Raw genomic sequence first — 13,942 nt, 5'->3', positions numbered from 1 at the left:
TCCATAATTTTTCTAAGTCATTTCTTGTAGTGGAAAGGGATTATTTTTAAAGGTTTGTGGAAAAAAATGACATCTTCAGTCAGTTAATAAATTCAGTCGAACTTCTTCCCCCTCCCTCTTTTTTTTTCACCTGTTTAGCATTTTCCACTTTTTTGCTCTGTGATGTACAAGCCCTCACTGGTTAATTATGTATATATTTAGCTACTGCATGTGTTGGGCTTATTATTGTCATCTAATTAGATGTAACTCGAACTACATGCTTCTAGAAAAATCATTAAAAATTCTTTCCTAATGACCTAGAGATGACAAAATGTCTGTAAAGTGTGAAGAAGCAGACAAGCACAGGAACATCGCTCTTAAAGAGTGTTAATCCAGATGCTGCAATCATCTAATTAAACAATATTTTGCTGTCATTAACATTTTCACCAAGGAATTGCAGTTATAATTTCTTTGTCAGCTGTCTCTGGCTCACTTTACCTTCAAAACTAAAGTGCCATATAAAAACATTAAATTGGATGGTTTAATTAAAAAGTTTTTTTAAATGAAGAAACATATCCAGTATTTCTGAGATCTCATTTACTATGCCTCAGTTTTATTGTTCAAGTAGATTAGTGTCATAGGCTTGCGATATTTAATATTCAGCCTTTAATATTAATCTCTGTAAGCCTACTTGGGGAAAAATCTGAAGATTCTGAAAAGGTATAGGGACTACTAATAGTGGTACAGGTTTATATTTTGTATTTATTTAGCTAAAGAAAGAGCCAAATAATTCTTGCTGGAAGCACCAGACGATTGATGAGATTGCTAAATATATTCATCTGATGACTTTACTCTGAAAATATCATTGTGAAGCCAGAACTGATCAAGAAAGCATTCCTAATAAAGTTAAACCACTAATATTTATGCATGTTCAGAATTAGGGATTTGTAATCCCATTACAGGCCTAGATCACTGTCCTCCACTCAGATAAGCATAGATGTGTGGTCTTATCTCATCGTGTAGGTTTGGTCTCCTTTCACAATTTAAATTAGCGTTCATCTTCCTGAGTAATTTTTATATCTTGATATTAAAAATAAAATTGTTGAATTAAAAATAAATATCTTTTTTACTAAACAAATTAAAAGCTATTCTTAGTAGTTAATGTCTTCATAAATAAAACGTGTTTTATAAATATTGAGGTAGTAGTAAATATTTTGTTTACTTTGTCATAAGACTATAATTATATTTATCAAATACATAATCACTAAGGCTCCATTGTTTGTAGCTTACTCTACCTAAGCGGAGAGATAAGCTGCGTCAAATTATTTCTTATTGTGGGGTGAAAAAATGCACACAAGAGTTACTGCAGTGTCTTGACATGGAGCTAATTCCACATGATAATTTGTTCATGTGTCCATGCAATATGCAACCTATCAAAAACACACAGCAAAGGAGAATTCATGTACAGCAGCTAGGCTCGGGATTACTTTTTTCTTACTCTATTCATATATTTATGATTTTCCCATGTGGAATAGGAACAAAACATCAAAATCTTGTTGACTGAATATTGAAATTGCAATGATATGAATGAAATTAATATAAAAATTAAATAAAATCTCAATATGGAAAATCTCAACTTTGAAATAAAAAGTCATTTTGGATAACCTAAATATCCTTTCAAAATTTTGCAAAAGGATCTTCTTACCTTTCCAAATGTTTCTAAAAAGTGTTTTCAATTGACGTTCTTTGTTACTGTGAAATCTTTTTCATAAAATTTTTGATTCTGAAGAATCATCATTTTTGCTTATGCTTTGTAATAGACTGCAGTCACCTCAGTCATTCTCTTCCTGAATCTCAAATTCCTTTTAGTCTGCTGTCTACTTAAGCACAAATGTCTTTCTTCTGTGGAAGCTTTTGCATGCCCTGCTATTTATTTAATGGAGGATTCTGATGGTGAGAAAAGCATTTATTGTATAAAGGCATCGTTTTATAAAGGCCATATGTTGTAGAACCTTAAATTTTACAATCTCAAGAAACTTTACAAATCGCATATAATCAATCCTTGCTAAAGAGAAAAATAATACTCTGATTTGACAGGTGTGGAAAATGAGGCAGAGTTGTGTTACTTCAAGACATATAGAACCCCCCAAAAAACCTCTAAAACAATTAATATTCTGCCAGAACCTACCTTTCCTTTTCCTCCCTCACATAGATAAATTCTGGTTTGTTTCTTGATTTAATTGTTTGATAAATTTTCATTCTGTCCAAGAATGGTTTTGCATTAATTCATCATTGATATTAAAGAAGAAGTGTTTTTGTTTCTATCCACCTTTATTTGTGTGTGGCACACAGTGCTGGTATTGCTTTTTTAACAAAGTTGTATTTGTACCTAAATTATTTTTTTATATTCTTGTGAGCGTGTATATGTTCAAAACGTAGAAATGAGGACACACAATTGTTAACAATATGCACTTTTCCTGTTTTCAGTGAAACTACGTACAAAATAGAAACATGCTTCCTGTTCATCAATTTCTATTGAAAAAACAAGGTGTTTGTAGAGCAGTGGAAGTTTCACATTTCATTAAAGCAGAGCTGATTTTTGTGTTGAATTGCAAATGCTGCTCAGAACAAGGAAGCCTGTGTTTTCCTGTGCCAGGTTTTGTACCCCAGGAATCTGTCCAGAATCTGGAAGGAAGCAGTTAGTGAGACAGGGCTGTAAATCTGCTGCAGGACTGGGAATTGTTAACCTGGGTTATTTCAGTCTGCTAATTATATTATATAAATACACGCACACATGTATTTATGACCTGCTTTTTTTTTTAAGACTCATATTGCATATTGTGTGGTTCTGAGTAAATCAATATGGTGGATGGTTCTGTACTGAGCAACTTCATTTGTCTTATCACTGAAGTGTTAGATACTACTAAATACCAGTTGACGCAGAAGTAACAGCCTTTCCCAAACACACTTTTCCTGGTGATGAATTCACAATTTTCAGTTCACTTTAGTCTCAATTAGTTATGTTGAAACTGTATCTAAAGATGGTTTTTGCATATTTGAGCTGCTGGTATGGTAGCAATGTTTCTTTCACTATGTTTGGAGGGAGAGGCCTGGGGCAGTGGGCTCTGTCATTTAGGGGTGAGAAAATGTTTTTTAATTTTCAAAGTGGTTAGGAAATAGTGTTAAAGCAAACGTACTGCTGTGTACTTTTGATTCTGCTATTGCAGTGGAATCTCACCAGTTCTTCAGTGAAGAAGAGAGTGGGGAATAATGGATTAATATGGTCTAGGATAGGCGTAGATTTGCAAACCTCAAATTTAGCCCCTTGCTGTTGGACTCTCTTTTAATCTTTGCCAGCTAATGATACTGCGTACAGTTTCTAGGAAAATAATAGTCTAGTGGTTTTAAGTTACAATATTCATGCTATGAAAATAGCTTAATGGAAATAAAAAAGAAAGTGTTTATTACCATATGGTGGGGTTTAGTTGATCTTGAAAGAAACTGTGCTCTTTGTATTATGCTGATTTCTGGGTTGACTTCTGATTCAAGATAAGTGCATCTAAATGGCTACTTTTGTCTGGAAGATTTATACCTGATTCTGTCAAGTGGTGGGAACTGGGAACATGTGATGCAACAAAAGTAACCGCTAGACTGTTTTTCAGCTGAAGTGGACGCTATTTCCTAATTCTAAAAACATTTTCTTTCTTAATAGGACGAACGTACAATGATCTGAACCAATACCCTGTATTTCCGTGGGTTTTAACAAACTATGAATCTGAGGAGTTAGACCTGACCCTTCCAGGCAACTTCAGAGATCTTTCAAAGGTATGCTTCTACTCTGTTAAAGACAGTTAGCCTGCCTTTTTAGGGAGACATTTTGATTTATATTTATAGGCTGGTTAGGTCTTTATCTTAAGTCAGATAAGTCTGAAATAGACTGTTCTTTTTTAGAATCATTTTATACTGAATCTCTACACTATCCTATTTCCATATCCCTGATTGATCCGGTTCCAAACCTGTAACTCCTCCGTACCTTCTGACTTACGGATCATGAGTGTTTCATACCACTTGATCTCACTAATTATCTCCCTTAGTTTATGAAAGCTGATCCTTTGGAAATAAAAAGCTTGGACTAATTTTTCACTTTGTTTTGCAGTGACTAGGTGAGTAATATAATAGCAGGACTTCTTGTTGTTTAATAATTATTCAGTAAACAAGTATTTTTGTATTTTAGACCCTGGAGTATCTGGTCCCTATCATTATTTGTGGTTTTTGTCCTCCAACCAGACTTGGGCAGTTAGTGCTTTATAAGAATACGGTTCCTAGGATTTGGTTCTCTAATCGCACCAGACTGCCACCTGTACCGAGCTCTGGTACTCCAGTTGTGTCAACAGTCTGGAGAGAAGGTGTGTCCTGGACAAGCATAGCAGAAGCATATGGAGGGGCTCTACTTTTGGCCAGCTGGAATAAAGACAAGAAACAGGTTTTGAAACTGAGTTGTGGGAAGTATCTTTCCTGGTTCCTGTCAACTAGGGAAGTGTATGTACTTTCTTACAGTGAAGGTGGGTAGCCTTGCAACATCCCCAGCATGAGGTTTGTGTTGTCCGGGCATGACAGCTTCCTTGCATCCTTGCCACAGTTGCTCAGCCAGGAGGGCGAAGTTGCTTGTACAAGTTGAGTGAGGCTTAAAACTGCAGGAGGCTGTCACTTGCTGGCTTTAAGAATGACACTGGAGAGGAGAAAATGACCCTCAAGGCCTGTTCTGCAGCCCTGTGCTGCAGCCCCTGCATTCCCTTCTGCTGCTGGTCAGGGATGAGGGTTTCTGAGGCTTCTGCCTTTAAGTCTGCTTTTCTTTCCTCCTCTTCTTGCAAGCACTCATCTTGGGCAGCAATGGAGAGATCCCACCCTGTATCTCAGGGTCTCATATTCCTTTTGGAAAGAGTGTGTTTGCAGTACCTCCAGGTGTATTGTAACCATTTCTGGAAGCCTGCTTTTGTGAGACTTCCAAAATAAGTTGAGTAGGACTTGATTGCATAATAGCAGATAGAGACGCCTAAGTTTCCTCCTTTTTTCTTAGATTAATAAATAAGTAAATTAAACTAGAAATTAAACTACATTCACAGTATGCCTCATATGTAAACAAATTGATCGAGACACTAATGTTGTGTAGAACTTCTGAACTTTCACAATATTGTAGGTACGTTTCACAAATGTCTTTTTCACTTATATAAACACCATTGTAATCTGTACCAGGAACAATAAAAGAAAATCCACAGACATGGGTTAAATAAAGATCAGTAATCATCTTGCACTGGCTTGTTCCCTAGCATGCATAAAAATATTTCTGTTTTTTAATTGTTTACAGTGATAAGCCTTTCATTAAGACCCTTACACTTTTCAAAATCTCTCAGATTCACTTCTTTCTAGTATTAATAGCAGTGTGTGTAGTGAAGTGCAACAAGATTAGACAGCATCTCATGAGTCCTTCATTAGCTATTTAGTTTTGGTTGAATCCAAATTTTTATGGCAGCCTATTAAAGTACGCAATTGCTACAGGAAGTAGTGTGATAGTTGAATGGGTAGGTTTTCCTCATGAGTTAGTAAAGACTCATTATGGAATTAGTGCTTGTATAGCTTATTAAGTATCACTGAACTCCTAGTAGTGCTCTCCCTTGAAAGGAAATGTAAAATCCTGTCCCTGGTTATTTATATTTCTTCAAGAGTCTGTGCAATGTGCACAGCAGTATTTTGCCTGAGGACTTTTTCTTACCCAATTTGATAACTGCATTCTCTCATTTTTTGACCACTAAAAAAAACCTACACAGAATTAGTTAAGGAGAATGATCTTTCCTTTCTGGCAAGATCTGGTCTGCATTTATCCCATGGATGTGTGAGAAAACACATGTGCAATCTGTAAAGTATTGTGGGATGCCTCAGGATAAAAGGGGTGTAACTGTCAATTTTTCCCAGTGTTTATTATAATAACATATGATAAGTTTCATTTCACAATGGTTTTAAAAGGAAAAATAGATTAATGATTTTTTGTAAAAGGCAGCGGCCAGTTAATATGAAATGCCTTTGTGCACTTGGACTGTTATGCATTACTTGCATCCTGTTTCAATTTGTGCAGTATCAATAAAAATCTTCAAAATCAGAACATATCTGAAGTATTTCCTTGACAATTATGTTTTCATTTTCGATATTGTCCTCTATCTGTAAGTAAGCCCCTTCTTTCCTTGTTAGGGAGGTGAATCCTGAGTAGCCTAGTGCTTAAAAGCAGGAGTTAGTGATTTATTGTTCACATTATTGAACCGGGGTGTGCCATCAAGCCTCAGCCAGACCTCTGGGTCAGGCAGACAGTATCCTTTCCATGAGGAGCCACTTCCTTCTGTCAGATTTTACCCTGCAAAGGAGAAATGTTCCTGCAGATTTGGTGGCAAATCAGAACCTCCAGCTAAGCTGTTGATGGATAAAATCTCCTTTGTCAGCTCCTGACCTTCTGTCTCCCCACAAGTTTGCCCTTCTTAGGTTTCACAAAGCCCCTGTCTTTAATATTTAGGATTTAATACCCCTCAAACAATCTTTTGAAACAGTTTAGAATTCTAACACTATTACATATGTGGTAGAAGCCCACAAAAGCAATTAAATGAAAAGTGAAATGGCTTTGTTTTCTTGCTTTAAAATAGCTTTGGTAGCTAAATATAGATACTAAATCTAACTTCTTTTAAATAATTAATTTGCATGTTATCATACAAAGTTCATACAAAGCTTCACTATCAATTATGATAGTTGACTGTACTCCTTTTGAAATTTTTTAACCTTTGATTCCTAGGCTTTCTATATAAAATAAAACACACCACCTTTGCAGTATCTCAACTCCTAAGTGAGCATACACTACAAATGCAATTCATGTGTTTTGTGGAAATGAAATTAGATGTGTTTGGCTTGCTTACAATGTCAGTGACAGTTGTAAAACATATGCCTTTTGCATTTAGCTCAAACTTAAATATTTACATTTCTGCAAAGGCTTCTTGAACATGTAACTTGTCCTTTCCTTCCATTCCATTTTCTTCTGTTTTTATGTAGTGCTCCTTATTGTGGTACTTTTACATCCAAATGATGCTTGTTCTCTCAGAACAATTATATTTCAATATTAGTCTGAAAATTCCTCTGTCCTTTTACTTTGAAGTGTTTGGAAATGCCCCTATCAAGGCTTTTTTTTCCTTTTACATATAATTTGAGATTTAAAACCAGGGCCCATGGGCACTGAAGGTGCCATAGCAGTAGGATATATTGGACCTCTCATTTGATTAGACAGTGTAGGCTCAAGTTTTATTCTTTACATATACAAGGTTAAAGGTTATATTTATTGTTTGACAGGATGAAAAGCTAATGAAAGAGGCTGTCATAGATACATAGATTATCTTTTCACTATAAAACCACTAGGTGATCTGCTTATTTTCTTCTTCATTGAGATTTCCTTTGGAAGAATACCTATAGCATTAAACATTAGTATGGGAAATGTGTATGCAGCCCTTACTGCACACTGAGTTTTTTTGGGTTTCAACACACTTAAAATGTGATAGAGTTTGTTTGTGCAAAATTGTGTGACTTTTACTCCTAAATTATAGTGAATGCATGGGTTTGACATGCTGCATTGTCCCTGCTCATTAAAGTGTAAATGGGAATTTCTCCCCATTTACTTCCAGTCGTACAACCTGTTAAATAAAATGATTTCTTCACCAGGCAAAGTAATACTAATATTGACATGTGTATGGGACATCACACACCCATTCATTGAGTGGAAAAAATTATATTTTGTTAATATAGAAGGTGTTTGACTGACGGGTGGTGATAAGCATAACCACTTTTCCTTATTACTGTGCCATTTCAAGAAAAGGAAGTGATAAAGCCCCAAGGCTTCTAAATGTAATAATGCAAATGAACGCATCGAAGTGTGAATATTTCAAGGCAAACCACACTTAATACTTCCAAAAATGTGTATGCCATGGAATGGAGTTTATGGGCTTAGCAAGAGCTGCTCTCACTGGAAAAATGAAATCAATTTCTGTAACTTAAACTTCTCTCTTTACCACATACAATTCTACCATCAGAATAAAAAATTAGTTTGATTCTCGTTTGGTTTACATCACACAATTAAACATTTTCTTTTCTTAAATAAAAACTTCATTTACGGAGTGAAACTCTGGTACTTTGAATCTGTTAGAACTTTTATATTTGATAATGTCGATATTGATATGCTGAAGAAAAGCTGTTTGCAAATTTGGATAAAATTAGAATTTACTTTAAACTTCAAAGTACCATCCTAAGATGTCCTGCTTAAAGGTTGTTGTTTGTTGCGTTTTTTTTTAATAAAAAAGCAAGCAGTCAGGAAAAGCTCAGTTTATATTCAGGCAAATAAAGCCACGCTCAAGATTTCTTTTGTAGCCAGCTACAATTTTGACAATATATTACAAAAAAAGAGAGACAAACAGATAAGGTAGTTGCTGCATGAATTAGAGTCGAGATAAGCAGAATATTTCAGTGGCCTGGTAAATAGGATGCTATGTTCAGTTCTGCTCTCATGAGAGAATGTAGTTCTATGGAGATAGCTGGCAAAACAGTAAATATTACATGAGCTAACATAACATGTCCAGTGGATATAAACACTAGATGTATTGACAATACAGTGGTTCAAAGTCCAGATGTCTAAAGAGATTAGCCAGATAAAAAAGAATGACATGAATAGCAGTGTGTTTTTAATGTTAAAGTAAATACTTACTTTATTTTTAAATGGAAAAAGCAGCATAAAATAAACTCAAACAGCAGCTTTTAGTACATCAGAAGTGAAGTGGCTGAATAGGCATTGTCATACAGTGAGTTGTTTTGCTTGGCTGGAGTAAAGAATATCTTATAAAACCATTTTATGAAAAGTTAATACTATTTGATATGAGTCCTTACAGAGGGCTTTTTTTTTTTAATAAAGACAAATAGTGTGTTTGGAAAAAGCATTTTATAAAACATTATAGAAAGAACTTTTTATTTAATGTTCAGAACAATTTGTTTGACTCAAATTCAGTTTCTGTACTAGTCTTAAGTTTCAGATACTGGACTGAGACATAGTGCATGGATTGAGCTTTGCCTTTGTATTGTTTATGCAAGTCATTTAACCAGTTTGCACGGCAGTAAAATCTCACTGAAATGGAAATAAAATTTTTTTCTTCCATCATGTGAAGATACAAGGATAGATCCATAAATAAAATTTATCTCCATTTTATAGCCATGGTATCAGATTAAAACAATAGTAGTTGACTTTCTGGACTGAGAATGACACTGTAATGCTATGGAAAAGTGACCAAAACTCCATATACCCTAAACATTTCACAAGAAATGTGAGAGAGTACCATTACTGTAGAACTTGTCATCTAGCAGGACGCATGCCTCATCAGAGTAAAACCGGGTTAGTTGCTAGTTTGTACAACTGAGTTTTAAAGTCTTTACAGAAAATGCATGTCTTTACTGAAGGATAAACTATTACCATTTCCCTGGGTAACAGCATTTTCCCACATTTTGCCTAAGGAAGCCAGGGGCAGACCTCTTTGAATTTACTCCATGCTGTTTTATTTACAGAAGTTTTCACTTTCGGAAATGCCCGGTCATTTGGTGATGTATTTGTGGTTAATCAGCAAGTTTTTAAATTACACAACGAAAAAAAGAGTTTTGAGCACTTTCCGTTAGCATTTTCGATGTGTATGGTTCCCTACATCAGGGATTTAAGTCCTTTCCGTTAATGTGCAGAGAAGTGGTTCACATAAGGATCTCCATTACTGCACAGAAAAGCAGAAAAGGGGGATCAGATGTTCCTTGTATTTCTTTGCCACAGAGATAACTGCTGTAATGCTGAACCAGAAGCTGCAGTTGTATGAGCATGGTGCAGCTCCCAGCTCTCCTCCCTGTGCAGTGCTGCACAGACACATCTGCACTACTTCTGAGATTCCAGTTGTCATCTCTGAATAAATGGGGCCATGTTTGCACACCAGCCCCTCTAGAGCTAGCTCAGAGCTTTCTAGCACACCTTTGTATTGTAAGCTATAGTCATACCTAAGCAGGTTACCCGGGAACACTAGAAATCTTTGTGGAAAGACAGAAACGAACCTGTATCTCCTGAATCCCAGGCTACCATCCAGATCACTAGTTCATCCAATCCAGGATCTGTCTAGAGAAGTCAAGGTGAGACTTTCTAGCTGAAGACCAGCTCTACTTCACGCCTTTGTTGTTTTTTTTTTTTATTTCTTTCCTTCCCTCTGGGACAAAGAAAGGTAATTTCCAAAAAAGATTCTTCCCAGAGATTTTCACATGAAAATGTCCGTACTGTGCAAGAAGAGAAATGACTCTCGTGATATTTCACTTAAAGAGTCCATTTGATTCAGCAGGTATTTTGTGCATTTCAGCATTTTCCTTCAAACGAATCCTAAAGTAATTGAAAGAAAAATGGATTTTGACTCTGAAAAGAATATTGATGAGGATGAAGGTAATCTTCAGAATACAGTTTTTTTAGGTTTATCAGTTAATAAATTGAATGTGTGTCTTCTGAAAGTAGATTATTTTAGCTACTTGTGCAGGCATTTTTACATGAAAATGGGAATGCACAGTCTTACAACCTTATATCTTTTAGCTTTTAAATTGAAATAACACTTCTCCCTGAAGAACCTAGAGAACATGATGGTGTGCTTGCGTTAGTGTTTTATGTGACTTCGGAAAATTATTGACAAGTTCTTGAAAGAAAGTACCTTTTTCATTAAATACAACAATATATATAATTTTTTTCAAAGAGCTATTTAAAGCTATGGGTAAAACCATCATTAAAATTTTGCTAGTCTATACAATAAAATACCTTATAAGTATTTTTGTGCATCAGTTATACTTCACAGTTGTTGCTGTAATCAATTTACAGTGAAGAATGAAAACACGTAGCTTATTTGATGAAGGACATTCAATCAGCTTCAAATATATTTTGAAAGACCTGGAGTTTGATTTTCAGTCTTGAATTAATCACCATATCCTTTCTCTACTGCGCCTTCAAACGTACATGTACAATAATATTGTGACAGATGACACCTCTGTCTTCCATAGCCTCAGAATTAGCTGCAGCATAGGGTAAGATGCGCCTTCGCAGTGGAAGGAAGAGATATTCTCAGGGTGTTTTTCCATTACAAAATACAGTCTCACCAATTTGTCTGCCATTTTGTGTTCCCTTCTCAGAGGGGGTGAACGATTCCTGTTACCAGACTAGGGAGTGAATTACTGCTTTAGCTTTTGAAATGTGCAGTTAGGGACTGGAATTTGTTTTGCCAGAGAAGTGGATGCACAGTACTTTGATGAGGGTGATATCAGCAGGTCCCATGCATTCCCCAAAGCAACTCAGAGCCTTGATATAATTTCACAAAGTGCACATATATCTGCACAGTTCATCAGTCTAATAGGAAAAGAATGTCTTTTAATAAATTGCTCTTTCAAGAAAGTGGTTAAACAACCATTTTACATATATTGGCAACTTATAACCTATAATAATGACAGTGTGTTTCCTGACAGTGGCAGTATGTGTAATGAAACCGAGTATAACAAAAATGCAAATATTTATTTTTCCTTTTTCCAGTAGTTGGGAAACAAGCCTGGAAAGCATTAGGGAATGGCTCATACTTCTCTTTCAAGAATGTTTTGTGAGGTCTTGCAGTGCAATCTGCATCAGATAACACTGATCCTTACGGATTACTCATACATTTTACACGTATGAGAAAGCTATTAACATCTCCATGACACAGCAAAGTATTAAGCATCCAGAGTGTTTCATGTGAAAAATACTGAAATCATAATGTTTTAAAATGTAAGTTTTCATCAAACACTGCTGTTTAAAACCAAGCTCTAATATGTAAAATTGGAAAACAGCATGTTCTCTGTCAGCCTTTTTAACATCCATCTCAAAAAACATAGCAGTGCTGAAGCAATAAAATACTTGTAGCTTTAAAATTGTTAAGTTACATATGTAGTGCAGTGAAACACACTGATTTGACCTTGTACCAGTATTTACATTCCAAGTGACTTTGGATTTTAACTCAGTAGAAAAACTGTGCTGTGGAATGAAATCCAAGAATACCTGTTAGCATTTTGAAAAGGGTCAAAGTCCTTGAGTATATGTTTGTTTTCAAGTTGTAATTCTCTTAATAATATCAATTCTAAAACTTAAGTAATTGTACTTAATACAAATCAAGTAATCATTTAAAATTATAATAAGTTTATACAATTATTTGGTGTGGAAGTGTGCTCTCCTCTAAGTATTAAACTTTGTGTGTTTCTTTAATTTTACTACAAAAGCTAAAATCTGAAGACTCTTTGCAGGTAGGTGGTATCTGCTACTATCTCATCTGGAAACACAGATTTAAGATCACTTATATATTTCAACATTTTATCTACTTTCTGTTGTATTTTCTTTATCCCAGTGACTTTTGTATTGCACAATAACAAATACATTTACAATACATTATGAGATAAAGTGGGTTAAAAAAAAAAACATAAAAAGCTTGTATCCCCTAAGCAGACACGTCAAAACCAACATTTCCTACTACTGTCTTATATTTCTTTTGTTTTTTACCTGATTTTTGTAGGTTGTCTGTTAATTATGCTCAGAATGGAGTTTGCATTTGTGAATAATCTCCAAATTCTGTTGTTTCTAAGTACAAAGATTGTTTTTTTCACTCAGTAAAACCTGGCTTTGTTCAGTCAGAAAGTAGATCCAGTCCTGCAGGACTACGCATGGTTTTTAAGTATTTCTGCTTAGGATCACCAGACACCATCAGCAGTTCTGCGTGAAATCTTTTCATCATGAACTGTGCATTATAAAGTATCCTGTGTGAGCAGAAGTCAGTTTTCATTAGCTGTGTGATCATGGTGAATGGCAGCAACAGAAATATTAGTTTGGCCTCAATGCATTTAAAATGGAGTTTTAGAAGTCTATTTCCAGAACAATGTTACTGAATTAATGGGGAAACAACTCATACTTCAAGAAGGTCTTGCAGATGTGGATCACTTATATTTGTCAATTAAAATAAGGAAAGTCAGAAGACTTCTAGTACACAAAGCCTTTGAAAAGAATTTCTAAGATTACAGCAGTCTGGAGGGATTACTACAGCATGGAATGAGTTTGATTGCGGAGTCTCCTATGTAGTGAATCTTAATGCAGAATTAACCTATGACATATCAGACATGCTGCCCTTCAGCTGATAATATATTTGACCTCTTATCCCTTTGCAGCCTATTGGTGCTTTGAACCCAAAGAGAGCAGTCTTCTATGCAGAACGGTATGAGACATGGGAAGATGACCAGACTCCACCTTATCATTACAACACCCATTACTCTACATCTACTTCTACATTGGCTTGGCTTGTTCGTATTGTAAGTATTTCTGGATCCTGGTTTTCATTAATATCTTTATCTACAGCATCTCTTCTGTCACCATTATTTTAATTTTTTTAATGAAAGTACCTTTCTATCAAAATCTCATTATTCTTCCCTACCTTAAAATCTCAAAAATTCTCTAGGTATATTGTGTATACTCATTTGTAGTGATCAGGGGATCTATCCAAACAATCTGAAATATATTTAAACACAAAATTGTGGTGGTGTAAGGACACATACGATGAAGAAAATCCATCGAAAACTAAATCCATCTGAAAAAAAGTCTCTAGACAATATGGAAAGCTGATACTACTCATACATTCATTTGTTATTTTCAGCTAGGGACAGATATATACAACATTAAAGAAAAACATTTCGTAAAAAGCACATTAAACTGTGTGAGACTGAGAGGGGAATTATAGAACCAGTTTTATATTAAAGTAGTATGGAGTAATATTTTATGCAAATGAATTATGCTTCTCAATGAATTAATAACTTACAGTTTTCAGAA

General features: G+C 35.1%; 1 protein-coding gene across 2 annotated transcripts in view; it reads left to right on the top strand.

The window, feature by feature from the left end:
• The window catches only part of NBEA (neurobeachin), a 560,398-nt gene that overhangs the window by 456,177 nt on the left and 90,279 nt on the right, over positions 1-13,942 (top strand). For both annotated transcript variants that reach the window (XM_068419495.1, XM_068419505.1), the window contains 2 exons: positions 3,692-3,804; positions 13,288-13,428. In XM_068419495.1, coding sequence (XP_068275596.1) covers positions 3,692-3,804; positions 13,288-13,428 — 254 coding nt within the window. The remainder of the gene's footprint in view (positions 1-3,691; positions 3,805-13,287; positions 13,429-13,942) is intronic.

Source organism: Nyctibius grandis, chromosome 2, assembly GCF_013368605.1.
Source record: "Nyctibius grandis isolate bNycGra1 chromosome 2, bNycGra1.pri, whole genome shotgun sequence".
In the NCBI taxonomy this organism is placed as follows: Eukaryota; Metazoa; Chordata; class Aves; order Nyctibiiformes; family Nyctibiidae; genus Nyctibius; species Nyctibius grandis.
Note: the sequence above shows the minus strand (reverse complement) of the source record. Positions and strands in the feature narration are given on the sequence as shown.